The sequence below is a fragment of the Abrus precatorius genome, unplaced genomic scaffold (genome assembly GCF_003935025.1).
Source record: "Abrus precatorius isolate BTA unplaced genomic scaffold, Abrus_2018 Scaffold5, whole genome shotgun sequence".
Lineage (NCBI taxonomy): Eukaryota > Viridiplantae > Streptophyta > Magnoliopsida > Fabales > Fabaceae > Abrus > Abrus precatorius.
The window spans coordinates 16,813,434-16,834,191 of NW_020874395.1; the positions used below are offsets into that span (position 1 = coordinate 16,813,434).

The following is a 20,758-nucleotide window of genomic DNA, read 5'->3' on the forward strand; positions in this document are numbered from 1 at the left end:
ACTCTAAAAAATATAACCGTGCTTTGAGTTTGACCTGCGTATCCTTTGATCGTATTACTTCAAAAATGTTTCAAGTTGTGAACTTAATCACAATTTCTTTACAAATTTAAGTAGATGATAAAGTACATATGTCTCTATTAATTTCATTATCTTGGACCATTATGGGATCATGATGCATTGTTTTTCGAACCTTTTTTGAGGATTGCGACAAAATTATAATAAAGACACAATTTTAAAAATCATATTCAATGTTTTAAAAATAAAGTAAAGTGCACGTGAATCAAATATTACAAGATTTTGTAGACTTTCCCCTACTTTTGGTTTTTAACAATTATTTTCGAGATACCATTGCTAGTCAGTATTTACAGAGAGAATGCTTATAGACAAATAAAAATAGCAAAAAGTATTCATAAAAAATATTAATATATATATTAACTTTCGGAGTTGATTCTAGAGTGAAACTGAAAACATATTATTAAAAATTGTCAATTCAACTTGTTAAAATTAATATTAACAAAAACCTTTCGAGATATAGACAGGTTCGAGGAAGAAAACATGTTTCTTTGCCCATTTTGGTCCTTTAGTGTTACAAAATTTAGGTCAAATTACCCTATTTCTTTCAACACTACATTTAAAGTTTCTTATGTACTTGCTAAAATTTTAATTCTAATAACACTCGTAGCATAAGTGAAGAAACACCGTAATTTGCCAAACAATCTGCACGTGCTGCCTTCCCCGTAAGTTAAGAATGAAACTATGTTCAAATTGTAAGACATGAAAGCTCTTATATGGTTAACTAAGGGAGCATAAAAATGAAGATTATGAATTCCGTTCTTCACTAGAATTTAATCCTATGTCACAAAATTAATTTAAAGATCCGTTTGTTTCAACTTTTAAAAAGTGATTTTATAATATATAAAAAATATTTTTAAAATTACATGTTTCTTTATTTAATACAATTAGATAAACTAGGTCGATTATTTTTTTCATAGATAAGACTAGCTAGGTTTTATTCTTTAAATATTTACGATTCCCATAAGAAAGTGTGTACACGAATAATTTACGATAAATCCTTAATTATATCACTTTACAGAGAATATTAGGGACATGCGATCGACCTAAACAGAACGAACAAGATTCGTGATAGATAAAAATATAAAATGATTGTATCAAAATAAAACTTAAATAACATAAGAAGTATGTTAACAAATTTGAGTTTGGATACAGGTAAATATCTATATCTATAATATATAATTTTTGAAGTACAAATACGTATATATGAAAGGCACGTACGCATTGAAAACGGAGATGTTGACCAAATTGCGTGTGCGAGACGATAAAAACAGATAATAAAGCAAACTCAGTGCCGTCACAGTTGCGAGTTCACACGGGACCCACACAAAGCTAGTTCTCCTGCTTAACAAGAGATTATATGCTCCTTAATCTTCGTTTAATTCTGTCTTTACACTCTCGTCCTTTTCATCTTTCGAACAATTGCACATTTGTTTTATCAAACTATTAATAGTGTCACTGTTATTAATTTTGTTTTCTAAAATGTTGATGATATGTTGGGAGAGTGGTCTTAAACTAAGAAATTGGCGAATGAATAAATGAAATAAAAAAATAAAAAATGAACTGGCTGTGAAGCGCCCATGTGCATTTCCGATCAACCCAATCATAGAAAGGCACATGAAATTTCTATCCTTTTCACCATTTCTTTAATCCTTTTGTTAGGGTTTTTAATCAATGGCTCATTTTGAGGTAAATACCAAGATTTCATTATTATTCGTGGGCTTTCAGAACTAATAATAAAAATGGGAGTAGAAAACGGGGATTGCTTTTAACGGTGGTGAACAGAAAGAGTTATTGAAGAGAGTGGGGTGCATAGCACAAAGGTCAACTCAACTAAAAGAAAGAGGTGTCTAATCGGCTATTCCATTAGTCAGCCATTTGGGATTGCAGAACACACAGAGAGAGAGAGAGAGAGAGGAAATGCGTGCGTGTGTCTGGCCATTGTAGGGGAAGATTGGGGGCAACCGAATCTTCACCAATAATACAGTCTCTCTCTCTCTCTCTCTCTCTCTCTCTCTCAGTCTCCAGAAAGAGATGAATTGCTGATAGATAGAGAGGTAGATATTGAAGGAATTGGTTTCCAATGAAGACGCAGCCTCAGCCTCAGCCTGACGGTGCCTCCGCCGCACCCAACCCCTGCGAAGGTAATCTCTCTCTCTCTTTCTATTTTTGAGTGTGTGGAGTAATTGTAAGAATCGGCGATGGTTTGCAGAGAAGAAGAGCATAAATCCAGAGCTGTGGCAGGCTTGTGCGGGACCCCTCGTTAATCTTCCACCCGCTGGCACTCACGTCATCTACTTCCCTCAGGGCCACAGCGAACAGGTATCTCACTCTCTTCATTCCTTCTCTCTCTCTCTCTCTCTCTCTCTCTCTCTCATTCAGTCTCTCTGTTTCAGGTTGCTGCATCCTTGAAGAAGGATGTCGACGCTCAAGCCCCCAACTATCCCAATCTTCCTTCTAAGCTGCTCTGTCTCCTTCACAATCTCACTTTGCATGTATTGCCCCTCTATCTCCCCTTCTCATTTTCAATCGTTTCCTTTCCTCTTATAATCTCTCTCTCTCTCTCCACAACCACAGGCTGATCCCGAAACAGATGAAGTTTATGCTCAGATGACCCTTCAACCAGTGCCTTCTGTAAGAATCATTCACATCACAACCACTCAACTGTAACTCTCTAATGCTAAATGCTAATGCAACTCTATACATTGCACTGCAGTTTGACAAGGATGCCTTATTAAGATCAGATCTCGCTCTCAAGTCAACCAAGCCACAACCCGACTTTTTCTGCAAGCAACTCACTGCAAGCGATACAAGTACTCATGGAGGTTTCTCTGTACCTCGTCGTGCAGCAGAGAAGATTTTCCCCCCTCTCGTACGTTTATTCCCCTATTACTTCCAACCAATCAATTCCCACTTCACACTTTGATCTATTCCATTCCCTGTTTCCGTATAGGATTATTCTATGCAACCTCCTGCTCAAGAACTTGTTGCGAGGGATTTGCACGATACTGTTTGGACTTTCCGCCACATATATCGTGGTATCTTCAAACACCTGAACCATCTTTAACTTATCCTTTTTGTCCCCCTCAATTTCTGCAAATATTTTGCTCATTCATCGTGTTCCTGAACTAGGACAACCGAAACGGCACTTGCTTACAACTGGCTGGAGTCTATTTGTCAGTGGAAAGAGGCTTTTTGCTGGAGACTCTGTTTTATTTATAAGGTCGGGGTCATAAATTGATACCCTATCTGTAACTCTATTCGTTTCTAAATCGTCTATGAATATGTTGAAGCACACATTCAAACATTTGCATTTGAGCAAACTACTATGTTTTGATTGTCTTTCCTGATTTCTAATGTTTGTGGGCAGAGATGAAAAGCAGCAGCTTCTTTTGGGTATCAGACGAGCTAACAGGCAACCCACCAATATATCGTCATCAGTGCTATCAAGTGATAGTATGCACATTGGAATTCTTGCTGCAGCTGCTCATGCTGCTGCAAACAATAGTCCCTTTACCGTGTTTTATAATCCTAGGTCTGGTATTTTTTTCATATCCTCTCGGTTTCTTTGATTTCCAGTTTGCTTTCTTGTCTGACCAATAAGATTGCAAAGGCATAGATTAGCTACTTTGTCAAATGAGCCCATGTTCTCAATTACTAATTTTCGAACTTACATTTTTCTTTTGTTTTCAGGGCTAGTCCCTCAGAATTTGTTATTCCTTTAGCCAAGTACTACAAGGCAGTTTACAGCCACCAACCATCTCTTGGCATGCGTTTTCGAATGATGTTTGAAACTGAAGACTCAGGAACAAGAAGGTGCCTCACTTTCAATCCATGTATTGGAATTATGTTTTGTAAACTTGTGGATGATTAATTTGACAGTAATGACTTCATGAAGTATACATGAGTGGTTAAATACCATAATTGGACGATGTAATTAGTTTGTCTTATAATTTAGTTGGTGCTTGAATTGTTGTTTATTTCTCAATAACAACAAAAGAAATTTTATTTCACCAGGTGAAGTTAAGTATATGGATTATTTGACGTCATTAGTTTTGGTCAAAATCTAAATTCTTGGATATGTTATTTATCATGCGATTCCTTCTAGTAACTTCCTCCAGAGTTCTTCTTTGTCTCCCTCTACCTCATTTCACAAAGCTAAAAATCATGTGATCCACTCTCCTAACTTGTGCTTCCACGGCCTTCTTTGCTTGTGCCCAAACTACCTTGACCAATTTTTTGCCAACTTCTCCTTAATAGGTGTCACTTCAATATTACCTTGTATTCAATCGTTGTTTATTTCTCAATCCAATTTAATTAGAACTAACATTTTATAATAGCTTTCCTGGAATAGAGATGCTGGGAATAGATATTATACTTTGACATGGTTGATAACAAATATTAAATTAATAATTTCAATTGTATCACAGGTATATGGGTACAATCACGGGTATCAGTGATCTGGATCCTGTGCGATGGAAAAATTCTCAATGGCGAAATTTGCAGGTACCATTATTAACACCATTTAGGATTTCAACAATCATAAACACCCCCCTCCCTTCCCATCTATGGTAGTTAAAACCAAGGATTTATACTTTTAGAATATATATATATATATATTGAATTTTAAATTGGCCTAAGCAGTAGCTTTTAAGTTTTTATTTCCCTGGTCAGGTTGGTTGGGATGAGTCAACTGCTGGAGAAAAGCGGAGCAGGGTCTCAATCTGGGAAATTGAGCCAGTGACTGCTCCATTTTTCATTTGTCCACCTCCATTTTTTCGATCCAAGAGGCCAAGACAACCCGGAATGCCTGGTAAATAATTCAATATATATGCTGTTGAAGCAAAAGTGAATTGTATTGGTTTTTAAAAGCAACCTCTTCTTAATTCTTTCATTCTTGAGTTTCTCACTTGTTTCCTGGCAGACCTTTCATTTTATCAAACTTTTGAATGGAGAAGAAATTGAATTTGGTTTGATAATTGGAAATGTGTAGTTTATATTGGCTTATTGTGTTTACTTTTGCAGATGATGAATTATCTGATTTTGATAGCCTTTTCAAGCGGACAATGCCTTGGCTTGGTGATGATATGTGCATGAAGGATCCCCAAGGTCTCCCTGGTCTGAGCTTAGCTCAGTGGATGAACATGCAACAAAATCCTGCGCTGGCTAGCTCATTGCAGCCAAATTATGTACCTTCCTTAACGGGATCTGTTTTGCAAAATCTTCCTGGTGCAGACATTTCCCGTCAGCTGGGATTTTCCAGTCCTCAAATTTCTCAGTCAAACAATGTGGCCTTCAATGCTCAGAGGCTACTTCAGACTGCACAACAACTTGATCACCTTCAGAAGCTACCATCCACGTCTAGCACATTGGGAACAGCCCTGCCACCACAGCAACAGTTGGGTGATATCACTCAACAACCAAGGCAGAACATGGCAAATCAAACTCTTCCGCAGAGTCAAGTTCAGGCCCAGCTCTTGCATCCCCAGAATCTTGTCCAAACCAACAATATTCTTCAACAGCAGCAACCATCCATTCAAAACCATCAGCTCCATAGAAGCCTCTCTCAGAATCCACCACAGCAGCAGCAACAGCAGCAGACAATTATAAGTCAGAATCAACAACAAAATTTGATTCAGTCCCCCATGCCTGATCATGTTCAACAATTACAGATGTCTGATAGTCAGATTCCATTGCAGTTTTTACACAAGCTTCAACAACAAAAACAAACACTCTTGGCACAGCAATCTGCATTCCAGCAGCCTACTCAACTTACTCAAATCCAGGATCAGCAGAGGCAGCTTTTAGATAAAACACATAACTTATCTAGAGCTCAAGCACCTGGTCAAATGCTGGAAATTCCTCCTATACTTCAAAATTCACTACCTGAGGCTAATTCTATCACACATCAGATGGCAAAGGCTAATGGCCGGAACAATATTCAATTATGTCATCTGCCTCAGCAGCCCAAGCTTCAACAGCAGCAACCTGGCTTGCTCTCTGAAATGGCTGGCCACATGGCACTTCCTCCTACCCCTACAACCAACCAACTTTCTGCTGCTGGTAGTAGTATACTGACGGGAGCTGCTGGTGCAGGGCAATCTGTAATTACTGATGATGTTCCATCTTGCTCCACTTCACCTTCTACAAATAACTGTGCCAATGCACTTCCTTCATTGATAAATTCCCGATTCCAGAGACGTACAACAGTAGGGGATGACATGGCTCAGTCCACTGCCACAATCTTGAGTTCAGGTGCCTTAGAAACCATGCCATCCAGTGCAAACTTGTTGAAAGATTTACAGCCGAAGTCTGAAGTTAAGCCTTCTCTGAATATTTCCAAAAATCAGAATCAAGGGCATTTTGGTCCTCAGATGTACTTGAATGGTAGCACTGCTCAGACAGATTATTTGGATACATCATCTTCTACAACATCAGTTTGCATATCTCAGAGTGATGCTCATATGCATCAGAATAACAACCCATTATCTTACAATCCACAGTCTATGTTGTTTAGAGACAATAGTCAAGATGGGGATGTTCAGGCAGATGCACGGAGCAATATTCCATATGGTAATAACATTGATAACCAAATGGGAATACCACTGAATCCAGATTCTCTTTTAACCAAAGGCACGTTGGGGCTGGGGAAGGATTTGTCTAATAATTTTTCTTCGGATGGTATGCTTGGTAATTATGAAAATAACAGAGATGCTCAGCAGGAACTTTCGTCTTCGATGGTCTCACAAACATTTGGAGTCCCTGATATGACCTTCAATTCAATTGACTCCACAATAGATGATAGTAGCTTCTTGAATAGGGGTCCATGGGCTCCACCACCAGCGCCGCCACCACCACCTCTGCCACCAGCACAGTTTCAGCGGATGAGGACATATACCAAGGTTTATTGTTTTTGTTTTTGTTATTTTAATAATATATCTACATCTATCTTGATAGTAGATGTGTGCCTTTTCGCATGGTCACGTGTAAATAAAATTGTTATTCTAAATTAGCCTTTTTTGGGTGTTTTTCAGGTATATAAGCGTGGAGCTGTGGGAAGGTCCATAGACATAACACGGTATTCAGGTTATGAGGAGCTTAAACAGGATCTTGCTCGTAGGTTTGGCATAGAGGGGCAGATGGAGGATCGGCAAAGAATAGGTTGGAAACTTGTCTATGTAGATCATGAGAATGATGTTCTACTAGTGGGAGATGACCCTTGGGAGTAAGTCCAACTATTTCCTTTCCTCATTGGCATTTTTGCTCTGCATGTGTATGTTCTGTGCTGGAACTAGCAATGACATAATATTTCTAAGTTCAGTAATTATTTGGTTTACCTTGGTATCCCATAGACCATTACGCTTTCTTCCAGCATTGTTGCTTCCCTCCTCTCCTTAGAACAACAATAACAAATAATGTCCTATTCTTCAAGTTAGTAGTAGGCTTGAAGTGTCCCATGGCCCATCCCACCTATGAACTTTGCGCCAGTGGTGCCACAGGATAAGTCAGACGGGAATGAATAGCTAACAATTTAGCTTTACCACTTCTCTGATTCTTGATTTTTTTTAAGGCATTAATGTTATGGAAATTAATATTATGGTGCCACATTATCATTTTTATGATGTAAAATTTCAAACCTCTGAAGAATTGGACTAATGTGCATTTTGTATGAGGAGCGATTCCTAAATGCCAACAAATATATTATGGTTGGGATGAGTTTAAAGTTATACAAATTCCCATTACTCTGAATTTTTCTGATTAATTGATTTATATGGGTATTTCAGGGATTTTGTGAACTGTGTCCGCTGTATTAAAATCCTTTCTCCTCAAGAGGTGCAACAGATGAGCTTGGATGGAGATTTTGGCAATGGCCTTCCAAATCAAGCCTGTAGCAGCTCTGACGGTGGGAATACTTAAATCAGTCCAGGATGCTAACTATTTTTCCATATTGGTAACTAAGATTATTTCTGAGAGATACCTTATTGTCCCAATTCCTGAAGGCAGTTATTATACCAACTTGGGACGTTTGTATCCTGCATCAGGACTTTAAAGTGATCTTTGCAGTTTGAAAAGAGAAAATTTTGGCTCTGTTCTGGACATGCAATTTGAAAGAGCCCAAACAAAGGTGGAGACACTAACTGCCGCTAGTGATACAAATTCAATCAAGTTATAAACTGGTGCTGAATCGAACGGTTGGAGCACCCCCTCGTAACTCGTTGTGTTTGAAGCCATATGTTGTAATATTGAAAAAACATTGTTCTCGGCATGGTCAGAAGTATTTAATTCTCTGTATTGTAGAAAGGTTAATTGTTACTTGATAGTTTTGAATGTATAAAGTTGTAGGTTTAGTCTCCGTGTTAAAGGAATTGCTGACATTTGAAAAGAGCGATGGCTTGTAGGTTGGGCCTTCGTAAACGCTAGACAGCTAGATTTTGCGAAAGCTTGTACGATCTTCCATCCTTTGAGGCACCTTAGTAGCCAAGAGGACTGCGAAGTTGAGAAACTTTATATGTTGTAAGGTTAAGTAGATACTGTTGCATTGTTTTCTTAAAACGTTAAGTACAAAATGGTGGAGTTAATTTGACTGTAAAGAAGTTTAGTTAATGACTACTGGTGTCGTTTTATTTTTAACTTTTTTGAAAATGAGATGGGGCCTTTTGTTCTGGACTCGTGCATTTGGTTTATTTGAAACTTATCAGTGCTTGGCATATGAATAATTGAATATAATACTCTAATAGAATAATAAGAACAAGACGTGAATTTCAATTACAGTGAGAGGATGTGTTATAATTTATAAATTTTATTAATTTTCATTCAGAATGGGGCGCTTTTTATATTGTTGTACGCAAATAAAAAAGATTTTACTGATCGTGGAGTTGTGAAACTGATTGGCAGAGCTTTATGGTGCAGAGGCATGTTGTATTAGAAAAAAAAGGGGGGGGGGGGGGTGTAGAACTATAATAATGTTAATGGGTGTGTTTATTTCTTCTATTCCTACTTTACTGGTGCAGTATGTCAATTGAAAAGCGAATTTTGAATTCATCCCTTCCCTGTTTGTGGGAAGTAGAGGAATTTCCCATTCCCAATGCAGCCTTTTGGAGGCAGCGGGAATAAACACAAACATAATCATGCCGGTGGGGCTCTCAGTGCAACCTGTGAACGTGACAATCGCTTATCGGAACCACTCGTGAATTGGGTGAACCATCGACAGGGATGCACATCGATCCCCTTTCAATACAAAAGTCGGAGGAGAACTCAGCCTGCGTGGCATCAATTATTGCAACAGGGTTGGTTTCCCAGTGGTACATTACCTCATTCTTCTCTGTTTCTTACCATGTCTATTTGAAGAAAATACCAGTTTTTCAGGACCACACATTCCACTAATGCATATATATATATATACGCGCGCGTGAGATGAGATAAACGATTCTCATCTGATGTTAATTTATATTATGATCAAATCTAAAATTCTTTTGGAAATGGAGTAGTTGGAGTTCCATTTCACTTAAGAAAAATGGAAAGGAGGAATTTTATCTGCTTTGTAGTGTACCTGTTGAATGAGTTATATGTTTAAACCACTCAAAATTAACAAGGTATATAACATTATATACTATTATTTTTATTTTTTCTACTTACATGCATTTAAAAAAGTACATCCCACATACAAAGAGACAATTTTAGGTGTCTCATGTTTGTGGTTCAAAAAAAATTCCTTCTTTCGATTAATTTCTTTCTTTGATAGTACAGTTCTGCCACGCTACTTATTGCACCTTCTTACAAAAGACGAGTTTGGTAGTACAACAGTCTGCTGTGTAGTTTTCCTAGATGTCCAATGTTCTGAGTAACAGCATACTTTGTCACTCTTTAAGCAGAAAGGGGACGGGGGGTTATGCTTTCTGAGCAACGATGCTCAGTTTCACTCTGTATATGTCTTGTACTGTAAGTCTGGCCTCAAAACCAGAATGTTCCAGCATTATTTATATATATGAATTATCTGTGTACATTGCTTTAGTCTATTAGTTCTCTACTTTGGCAGTGAACTCAAGTGTATGGTGCTATTTATGATTCATTCGCCTCTATCCTTCGCTTGGTCCCTTTTACTTTGGTCATTGACACAAAATTTTCTGATGTTAATGACTTGAGAGAAATTCTTTATAATCACAGTTTACACAATTAAATTCCTCAATTTTAGGGTTTGATTAAATTGAAGTTTCCATTTTTATTTATAGAATGTGTCAACTGTTTATAAGGAATAACAAGTGTCGACCCTCATACAGGAGTGTCCTTTAGGCTTGGGGCAATGACAATGCATAAGCCCAACTTACCATGTGCTGAACACCTAATATTATGATATTATTTTAAATAATCTAATATGCAAAGCCGTTGAATTGCATTAAAGATTAAGTGCGGGTAGCAATCTGCAAGAGCATTATATTTCAAATCCTTAAACCCACATTTGGAAAGGATTTTCGTGCATTACTAGGAAAAAGACTTTATTGCAATTTTTATATATATTGCACGAAGAAAGGAAATGTAATATATGTGCATGTTCTCTTGGAGAAGAAACAAGGTTCAATTTTCATTGTATTATATAATAAAATGAAAAGTAAGAATGATATTCATGCTGCAAGAATACGGGACAAGGAGACAGGAGGAGCAGAGCATGGAGAGATGGAGGAGCAATCAATTGGTAATGGAACTTGATAATGGTAATCATCGTTTCTAATGTGAGTCTCACGGCATTCAGCACTACAAAACGCCCTCTCACCTCTGCATAATAATGATATGGACCACACATAGTAAATAATTAATCACGAGTCAATATTCGTTGCATGAGTCTTACAAATTTCAAGTGAAAAGCACATGCACATGCATATGGGTACAAGCATGATTCATGATACACCAACCACTGAGTATTGCTGCATTAACAAACTATCCGAACCACATGTATGTATGGGACCATATTATCTGATCCTTGGAGCACACGTAAGGCAAGTGTTAACTTATAGTAGTGTTAATAGGTCCCAACAAGTTTGGAGAAATCAATGGCCCAGCTACTGCACTACATTGATTTGAGGAAGGATGAAAAAGGTTCCCTTTTCTTCGTTTTATTTTCAAAATACGGTAAAATTAGATATTCAATGAAAAAATTTAAATTAGAGGCAGTTAAAATAAATATAAATTCATGTATATTTGATCATTAATCCAAACATGTATTAAGTTTGTTGGCTGAGAATTAATAAACTTCATGAACTATTGTAAATCATGAGTACAAATAATTCATTCAACTTTTTTTAAATACTAAAAAAATATTATCATCTTGCAAGCGCAGAAGTGTGCATCTCTACAAGTAATTGCATATGTGAACCCAACAAGAAAAAGAACTAGCAACAATGAGGGGAAAACTTGGAATAACTATCATGCTTATATAACATGATTAGTTTTGTAAGATAGCCAAACCAGATCATATGGCACCAAAAGGTTAGGGAGATCTAGACAGATTAGTTATATTGTAAACTTTTCCTGCAGCCTGCAACTTGCAAGGGTAAATCCACCTTAATCATAATTCTACACACACCACCACTAATTCCTGCTTTTACACAAACTCTGAATAAAATTCGGTGGTTCCACTCAAATAATAGTCAGAAATTATATTAAAAAATAAAATGAGACATGGCATAAGTTAACAAGAAAATCATGAAGTCAGAGATTCAGTAAGATAAAGAAAAGCACCAAACAAATAAACCTTAAAATTCATGGTCAATATATAGTTGATGGATGAGAAAAGTGATGAAACTGAATTTGATAAACAACAAAACATATATATATATATATGTGTGTGTGTGTGTGTGTTAGAACCTGTAAATGAAGATGTCGACCCCGTGAAGATGTTTTTGACAAAGATTGCAGGAATTGAGAAAATGAGAAAAGTGGGTGAGAGGGGAAGCATAGAAAAGGCCATAGGTTGTGGTGCCACGAAAGTTAGCAGCTGGCTTAGCCGATGAGACAATATCAATGGAGTTGTTAATGTTGGTCATACTCATGGCTGCAACTATGCTCAACCCAACATCCAAAATCATCCTATTCCTATTCCTATTCCTATTCCTTGGTGGTTTGCTGGAATCATAATTTGAATTCTCCATCTTCCACAATTATATTGAAAAAACGTATGTTTAGGATGAGAATGAGTGAGTGTCTTCTCTCTTTCTTCTCTAGTCTCTCAGAAGGAAAGAATAATGTGTAAGGAGCATTTGGATTTGAAGAAAATGGAGTTCAACAAAAAGTAGGAGTTGGTGGGAGGAATATCTTGAAACAAATGTAATTGGTATTCATAGCATTAATTGCCAGAATTTAGGAATTACGATAGATACACATAATGTTATTGTGTTTTTTATAGACTACAAAAAATTATGATGATACGTGCCCTTATTACAGCTCTACATATTTCATAAAACGCCAAATCTCTGATTGAAACATGTTAATCAACTGATTAAGACTCGCGATATTTCTTAAATGCTTTGTTTTCTATGCCACTATATATCATTTTGTGAATATGCAACAACATAACAATATTTATTTTGTTTGTAAATAATTTTGTTTTCATTTCTTAACTGATAAATAACATTATTCATTTTAAAACAATTTTTGTTACTTTATAGTTATGTATCTGCACCAATGAATTAAATTTAATCTCGTTTATGAATCTAACAAAAGCAGCTATATTGGGATTGCTAATTTCTTAATTTAGTTATCCTTTTCTTATTTCTCAAAACAGTAAATTGAAAGAGCAAGATGCTATTCGCAGCCAGAGAATGGACAATTCGTATAATATTCAGGAAAATAAAATACGATTGTTTAAAATGTAGAAACTAAATTAAATTCTTGAGCATAGAATTATAGGTAGTAGAAAAAGTTATTTAACACAAAAAATTTATGTGAGTCTATGATTAATGCATATTATATCTCTCTATATGCAATAAAATTTGAGTTTTATTTATTTTGTAATTACATACTTTCATTCTGATTTGAGTCACATCTTTATTTTGTGATCTCTTTCGAGCTATTATATTAAATTAAATTAATGTTTTATTAATTATTTAGTCGCAAGTGCTTTTGGTTTTTAATCCCTTTAATGAAATTCTAATTTTTAAAAAATTAACATTAGGTATGATAAAATATTTCATTATTGCTAAAATAATATTTATTAATTAAATTATTTTTTAAGTTAAAAGTTTTATTGATCTGTGTTCTTTATATTGTTTTATCACCAGTAAAATAAGTTTTTATTCATTAAATTAATGTTCTCTAAATATTGGTAATTTTTATATTTTACTTTTGTTCTCAAATGTCAACATAATGTAAATGGCAATTGTCAGTAAAATTACAACTTTGAGGGCCATCGTCAACGGGCGACTCGAGTAATTGACTCCTTCATCACATTTGCACTAGCCTATTTTAAATTTAAGATTTCTCCAAATTAACTCAGAGAATAAATAATCTCATTTTAAATAAATTAGTGAAATTAAAAAAAATATCATGTTTTGAATTATATTAATTTTTATAAATAAGAAATCTTATTAATATTCTTAAAATAAACTTATTTATGTCATAATTAAGATAAGACCGACACTCCCTTAATTTTCATCTAATCTACTTTTACATGCACCGCTCTCCCTTTGGAGTTTCACTTGTCATTTGTTAGGTCTTTTGTGTTTGATTGGTGAAAGTCATAATTAATAACAAAACATCACTGTTTTCTTTCATCTTCTATGACTAATTGTTTTTGGTCCATATGAAATGATCCCTTTGCATTACAAGTTTTGTGAGCCTGTCACTCCATTTCCATAAAATAACTGATACATTTTAAAAGAGAAAAAAAAAAACTCGATCAACAAAATTGTAATTATTTATTAAAAGAATTAATCATCAATATTTTAATGATTTCATAATGTTCTCACACGCAAAATTTTAATTATGAATTTTATTTTATAAACAATTATAATTTCACATTGTGTATCACACCATCTGTGAATGTGGCATGAAATCTCATGGGGGCATCTTACACAATACTATTCACGTATATTCACAAAGACGAGGATTCGATGTTGTGTTTTTAAGTTTATACCGCACATCAATCGAAGTTACTAATACCAAACCTTGGATTTCATTGAATAGCAAAATTCGTTGTAGATCCTTACTGAAATTGTGAAATACATTCAAGGATTACAAATTCTTCAAAGATCGTGCATTGGTTAACCATATACTTTACACGGATGTTGTGAATGATCACACTGTTTGTTGAGTGTTCTGAAGCCAGGTTTGATGCTTCCTGCCTGAGGTGTGAGAACTCAAAAGATGCATTTCAATTTCACCACGAACGAACCTCACCATTTTTTCTCGCAAATGATACGAAAGGAAAGGTAAAAGAATCCCTCTAAATGCACTTCACATTCTCCCCAGTGATGATGTACTCGAGCGGCTTTCATATCCGGAGATGCCAGACAGTGATTGAGATTCACTCATATTGTCCTAAAACAAAACATTCATTCATTTGAAACCTAGATTCAAAGCAGAAGCTACAACTCAAACACGTTAATAGTGACTCACTTGAGAAGTGGAAGAAACTGCGGAGTGGTTGGAAGAGTTGCTGGTTCTTGGAGCGAATGCAGCACCACTTCCAAGTCCAAACATCATCATAGGAGGCATGCTTTCTTCAGCAAAGGTTCTGAGTTTGTTGAGTTCTGGTAACACAACTTTCCCAAGATCAGGCCTATCTTTTCTCCTCATTTCAGCACATTGAAGGCATAGTTTGGCGAAATGCAAGGTTTGTTCTAGTGGCCAGTCCTCAATAGCAGGATCAAGCATCTCAGCAAAAGTACCCTTCTCAATGGACTTTCCAACATGATGGGTCAAACCCATTGGTGGCTTAGCCGTAACCAACTGAAGAAGCATGATTCCCAACGAGTAAATATCAGATTTGATTCCAAGCATGCCCGTTTGCTGATACTCAGGATCAATGTAACAGAAGGTTCCAGCAGTTGATGTCATGCGATACTGAGTAACAGTGTCAGCAACTGAAGGAGGGACAAGCCTTGCCAACCCCACATCACTGATCTTGCTCACATAGTTTCGGTCAAGAAGAATGTTTCCTGGTTTTAAGTCTCGGTGAACCAATGGCTCTGGCTTTGTTTGATGAAGGAAAAGAAGCCCTGTCGCTATCTCTGCTGCAATTTGAAACCTTAGCTGCCATGGAAGAGGTGGACGCGGCTTACCTCTCCTGAACAGACAATCATCCAAACTTCCATTAGCCATGTACTCATACACTAAGCATCCATACTCTGGGCATGCTCCTAGCAGCAGAACCATGTTTGGATGCCTTATGCAACTTAACACTTCAACCTGCATAAGCAAAGCAAATCAATTATGTATGGAAGAGAAAAGAAATGCTATCAACAACACTCTTTTAGATAAGAATTTTAATTATAAAAGTTACTATTGCTAGCATTTCCAGTGCATTTAAATGTAAATTAGTGAAATGATTGATCATACTTCCTGCTGAAACTGCTCGCGTCCTTGTTGTGCATCTGGCTTCAAAACTTTAATGGCAACCTGAGTGTGATCAAGTTCACACCTATAGACGGGGCCATAACCTCCTTCGCCGATCTTGAGGGAATCCGAAAAGCGATTTGTGGCCTCTTCAATTTCCTCGATAGTGTATCTTCTGTACCTTGTAGTGCCGTGTCCAAAACCGCTCTCTGTCTTCATCCTCTCTGCTTGGCACTTCATCTCTGCATTCATTCTCTTTTGTGCTTCTAACGTCGCTATTCTTTGGGATGTTTCTGCCGTCTTCAACGCAGTTCTGCACTTCTCCTGCTCTATCTCCACCATTGCCATGGCTGCCTCTTCCCCCATTCTCGCCTCTTCCATTTTCTTCTGTTCTTCCACTTTCCATCTTTGAAGTTCCATCGCCTTCTGCTTTGCCGTCAGAGCTTCCTTGCATGCTGTGCTGTACATTTCCATTGTCTGCTTCAGTTCCAGCTTCAGCCTCCTCATCTCCGCTTCCATTTCATCCTATGTATACAAATATTTCATTATTATTTTCTTACACATGCATGCATGCACATGCACATGCACATGCACACGTAACTAAGCACCCAAAAGTAATAAATATTTATTAATTAATTACTTACCGGGTTACTGTCGGATAGCCTTGATGATAATAAGCCACTGCCTTGTGAGGTGAATGAGAAGTCCTCCATGTTATTAGCTCCTGAGAGAGATGAGGCGAAGCTTCTGGAATCAAAATCGGAGCCACATGAAAGCCTAGCTGGAGCCATTCCATAATCTGAGCCACATGAAAGCCTAGCTGGGGCCATTCCGTAATCTGAGCCACATGAAAGCCTTGCCGTAGCCATTCCGTAATCTGAGCCACATGAAAGCCTTGCCGTAGCCATTCCACTAGCACTGTCCAAATCATCATACAATGATGGGAACATTCGATCAATGCTTGGCCTTCCACTGCTCACGAATGATATATCTGAATCCGCAAGTTTTGAGGGCTCATATGTTTTGCCAATTCTTGTGAACGGTGATCTGCATGCCCATGTCATAATCAAATCACTATATATTCACTGACTAATCATATATTAAATTTTTTTGTAACTTACATGATGTCATCATCATCCAGCCCCAAGCGTGATCCATATGCTGGCTTTTGCTCTGGTATTGCAGCTTGCCCTAAAGCTGCATATTATTGATATAAACAAATGATCAATTAGTGTTGCATATATTTATGAAAATGACATAAATAAGTATAACCCAAGATGAAAATTATATATACTTACACATACGTCTTGGTGGCACTGGGTAGTTGCGTGAGCCCTGAGGATCCATCATTCTTTCAGGACTTGGGATTGGCTGTGATTGTGGTTGTGGTTGTGGCTGTGGTTGCAATTGGTTCCGAGGTGCGGTTTTAGGCAACGGAGCAGTTGCAGATCTCACACTTGAGATTTTTCCTTTAGAAATTATATAAACCGTGCAGAATGGTGGCGCTCCTTTTGACACAATGCTTGGAACATCCGTTGTCCTAAATCTTCTGTCATAAATATTTCATCGACAACGTCATATTATGATCCAACTATTTAACCACACAGATCTTAATTATTACATCAACATCATTTTTATATAATGTTTTCAAATATATTTTCACGTTTATTACCTAACAAGGCCCCCCTTTGATGGCGCCCCAAGCACCAGAAGCTCGATGGAATACGTGGAAATGCTGTCAATTAATGCCTTAGATACATCCGTGTCCTCCAACAACACTTCTTTGCACTGTATCTGTTGCATATAAAAACTATTCATCAGCGGCCACTAGTTATAAAATATGAATGTACTCCTGCTCAATCTGCTTCTCTCAATTTTTGGATCATGTTCATGCATGTGTGCACTTTGGTATATTTTGTCAAATGTTAAAGATATTTTTTCTATTAAAACTTCTCAATTATATAGAGACGTGAATATATATATATATTATTTTTAAGATATTAAATGTTTTGTTTATTTAATAATTATGCACATTACGTACAATAACCCTTATTTATATTGTTGAATGATGAAAATGAGCACAGCGTAATGCGTTCAACTTACACTTTTTCTGTTGCAGAAGACACGAAATGAATCAAAAAGTTCCTTGGATTCGTTGTCGGCCACAGCTTCGTTCCCTTCGATGGCGTGGTTTCCCGCTGCACTCATAGCCATTAATTCAGTATAGTTATGATCGTACATGAAGACTCGAATTTGAGAAATAACGAAGCTGAATGATTCAATAAAAATTAATTACGAATTGTCATTTAAATATGTATGATCCAAAAATGTTCAAATTAATTAATTCCTTGTATTCAGGGGCATCGAAATTAAGTCAAATGCTCAGATCCATTTGCATAAATTGGAAATTAAAGCCAAGAAAAAGGTTTAAGATATTATATATTTCCATGATTCAAGCAATGGAAAATGAAGAGGTTAATAATTAATTACATGATGTGGGAGCCGAAGATGCTTTCTGTCTAACATGAATTAGATAGAGACATTGGTCTTTGGGAAGAAGATTGTCCACGGCCCATTTTGCAGCGTGTTGGCTTGTTTTGCTATTATCAATAGCTACAGCCACCACACGTCCTGCACCGAGCTTCTTCTCCCCATTAAACCTTGACATCTTTATTTTCTGGATGTTCACTTTGGCCTTAAACTTTCTTACAAATGAATTAAAGCAACTAAAACAATGTTATGCTGGATAACTTAACCAGCTTCCTCGTTAGCTTCAATTTCAAACGTTTTATAATAACATGTTATGTGCTGCAATTTTAGTAGTTTGTTGAAAGTCCAACGTCAGTTGTACTAAATGCTGTTGCAAATTAGTTTGCAATTTGTTGTTAGGTTCCAAAATTAGTGAACTTTCACGCGTAGTAGATCATGTTTATGTTCCAGCGCAGCAACCCTTCATTTTTGGAATACATACCGTTGGCTTCGGTATCTCTTCTCATTTGATCGACCAAAATTAAAACACTTTATCTCGTTATAGTTATTAAAGGATATAGTTATGCTGTATTTCACCTGACAGACCAAATACTCTTTGATGAAGTTTGTAAATAGTCATTGCTTGTTAGCTAATGATTATATTTGTTCTCGTGGAGTGATAATTAATTAATAGCTATATACAAAATAAGTTACACATGTAGATAACTAAAGTTAGGAAGAAAATTACAAGTTAATATTACTTTTTCTTGGGTAGTTTTTCTTTTTGGGTAGTTATTTGCTCTTATTGAGTGGTTAATGGTTATAAATAAAGTTGCATCTTATTGGCTCATTAGGTTAAAAAGGATATTTTGAAGGGTTATAACTTCTATAGTTGAGACAATTATATATATGCGTCTTGGAACGCGTTATCAAACGCACGTTAATAGGCTTTCCCATCTTCTCTTAAATTGGACTAACCTTTTTTCATTGATGATTGTTTTTGTTAATTTGTGGTTGTATTTTCCCCTTTGTATCGGTTGAAATATAATGGCCTTCCTCTTAAATTTTCTATCTTAATTTTGTATCGAGACTTATGTTTAAAGCATAGAAAGTAATAAAGTATACAATCTGATTGAATAATTTTGGTAATATAATCTCTTATTTTTTGTTATCTTCAAATTTTTAAACAAAATTATTTGAAAATAAACTAGTTGATTTGTTTTGTCAAATACATTCTTAAACTAGTTAAATGTATGTGCTCAAGCTTTTAAGCCAGCATCGAAGATATGAATAATTTAATTTTTTTTTAATTTTAGTCTTTTATAACGTTTTTGTAGCATTTCTTAAAACACTATTTTATGCAGTATTTGAACTTATTAATGTCTAATTTATTTTTTTAGTTTTATCCTCATTATAATTCTTAAAAAGATACATAATTTATTTGACAGACGTTTCAAGCTTTATTCTTATCATTGTTCAAATTCTTATCTTTAATAAGTTTCTTAATATAATTTATCAAAATAAATTGTTTTTGGTTTATACTAATAAATATTATTATTAAATTTATGACAAGTTATTTTTTTAAAATTATTAAATAAGTATTTAAATAAATAGTTATTCAAATAAACACTAAAGAATGTTAGAAATCCATTCTTTAGTTTTTTTTTGTCTTTTTTGGCTAACGTGACTGACTTAAAAATCGTTCATATTAATTTTTTTTATAAAGATACTCAATGACGGAATTAAAACTAAAGAATTAGAAAAAATTAGGAAATGAAATAAAATAAAATAAATAGTTTTAAAATATTAAAATAATTTTTTTAAAAATATTGGAATAAAAAATATTTAAACCTATTTTATTATATTATAAAGTTTTGTTTTACTTTTCTCTCTCTCTCTCAGTCGAACTTAGTGTATAGTCCAATTTAGAGACCGAAATAGGCATTAAACTGTGCAGCATTGATGCTCATGTTAATTTTAGCACAAACGTAATAATGTCATAAAAAAACATTTTGGCTGAATTAAAAATGTAGTTTTTAACAGCAGGATTTTGGCTTGCAATTCTCTGTGTGTGTGTGTGTGGGGATGAGTGCATTATTTTTAGTTAATTCTAATTTTTAATTTTATAACCATTTATAGAAGGAGACCAAATATTTACGTTCAATCTGTCATTAATAGATTCATTTCTTTTTTAGCATTTCGCCCAAATTCATTTACTACTCTTTTTCTTTCTCTTTCTTATTAGCAATAATTACATAATAAGTGTTTAGACACGGTTATCGTTGCTTGAGAATATTTTTAATGAAACATTATTTGAGCACACAATGCACATATATATGTAATGACAATGCATTCGTTCTGCAAAAAAGGGTACGTTAGAATTTAACAAATCTATTGTCCTTCCTAAATTAATGTACATGTTAAAAACTCAAAGGGTAATATTAAACCTACATTGAAATTAGAAGCTTCAAAACTGATGAGCTTGTTATAAGTTGGAATTAGTGAAAATTAGGATAGCTAGCTATTAAGTACTGAGAGAGATAGAGATATGGATGGCAAAGCAAATCCCAAGATATATTAATCACCGAAAAAAAAGGAGTTGATTCAACCTCAAATCCATCTCATCACATGCACGATTGGCATTAGGATCTTGTTCCCCTCAATTGTCCAT

General features: G+C 35.5%; 3 protein-coding genes across 6 annotated transcripts; 1 reads left to right on the forward strand and 2 right to left on the reverse strand.

The window, feature by feature from the left end:
• The first annotated feature begins 1,839 nt into the window (after positions 1–1,839).
• On the forward strand, positions 1,840–8,835 carry LOC113867097 (auxin response factor 19-like). 4 transcript variants are annotated; one of them, XR_003505133.1, is made up of 15 exons: positions 1,840–2,216; positions 2,285–2,394; positions 2,469–2,567; positions 2,650–2,706; positions 2,789–2,944; positions 3,026–3,110; positions 3,205–3,295; positions 3,443–3,607; positions 3,766–3,888; positions 4,503–4,578; positions 4,747–4,885; positions 5,098–6,645; positions 6,795–6,974; positions 7,107–7,297; positions 7,857–8,640. XR_003505133.1 is itself a non-coding variant. In XM_027502094.1 (15 exons), the coding sequence occupies exons 1-14, from the start codon at positions 2,156–2,158 to the stop codon at positions 7,987–7,989; spliced, it is 3,363 nt and encodes a 1,120-aa protein (XP_027357895.1). In that variant the 5' UTR covers positions 1,840–2,155; the 3' UTR covers positions 7,990–8,023; positions 8,115–8,673. The 4 variants fall into 4 exon arrangements, 3 of the variants coding, with proteins under 3 accessions (XP_027357895.1, XP_027357894.1, XP_027357893.1); XM_027502094.1 differs by having other exon boundaries at positions 5,098–6,974; positions 7,857–8,023; positions 8,115–8,673; XM_027502093.1 differs by having other exon boundaries at positions 5,098–6,974; positions 7,857–8,023; positions 8,137–8,640.
• A 1,721-nt stretch (positions 8,836–10,556) lies between these two features.
• Positions 10,557–12,437, reverse strand: LOC113868127 (FCS-Like Zinc finger 17-like). The gene is made up of 2 exons (XM_027503693.1): positions 11,932–12,437; positions 10,557–10,842 (listed from the first exon to the last, which is right to left on the reverse strand). Exons 1-2 carry the CDS (start codon positions 12,213–12,215, stop codon positions 10,692–10,694), a joined length of 435 nt encoding a protein of 144 aa, XP_027359494.1. The 5' UTR covers positions 12,216–12,437; the 3' UTR covers positions 10,557–10,691.
• A 2,080-nt stretch (positions 12,438–14,517) lies between these two features.
• LOC113867826 (U-box domain-containing protein 52-like) lies at positions 14,518–18,286 on the reverse strand. Its single transcript, XM_027503318.1, has 10 exons — positions 18,109–18,286; positions 17,722–17,816; positions 17,291–17,412; positions 16,923–17,167; positions 16,740–16,791; positions 16,532–16,665; positions 16,263–16,417; positions 15,622–16,143; positions 14,680–15,471; positions 14,518–14,601 (listed from the first exon to the last, which is right to left on the reverse strand). Exons 1-10 carry the CDS (start codon positions 18,284–18,286, stop codon positions 14,518–14,520), a joined length of 2,379 nt encoding a protein of 792 aa, XP_027359119.1.
• Positions 18,287–20,758: the final 2,472 nt, after the last annotated feature.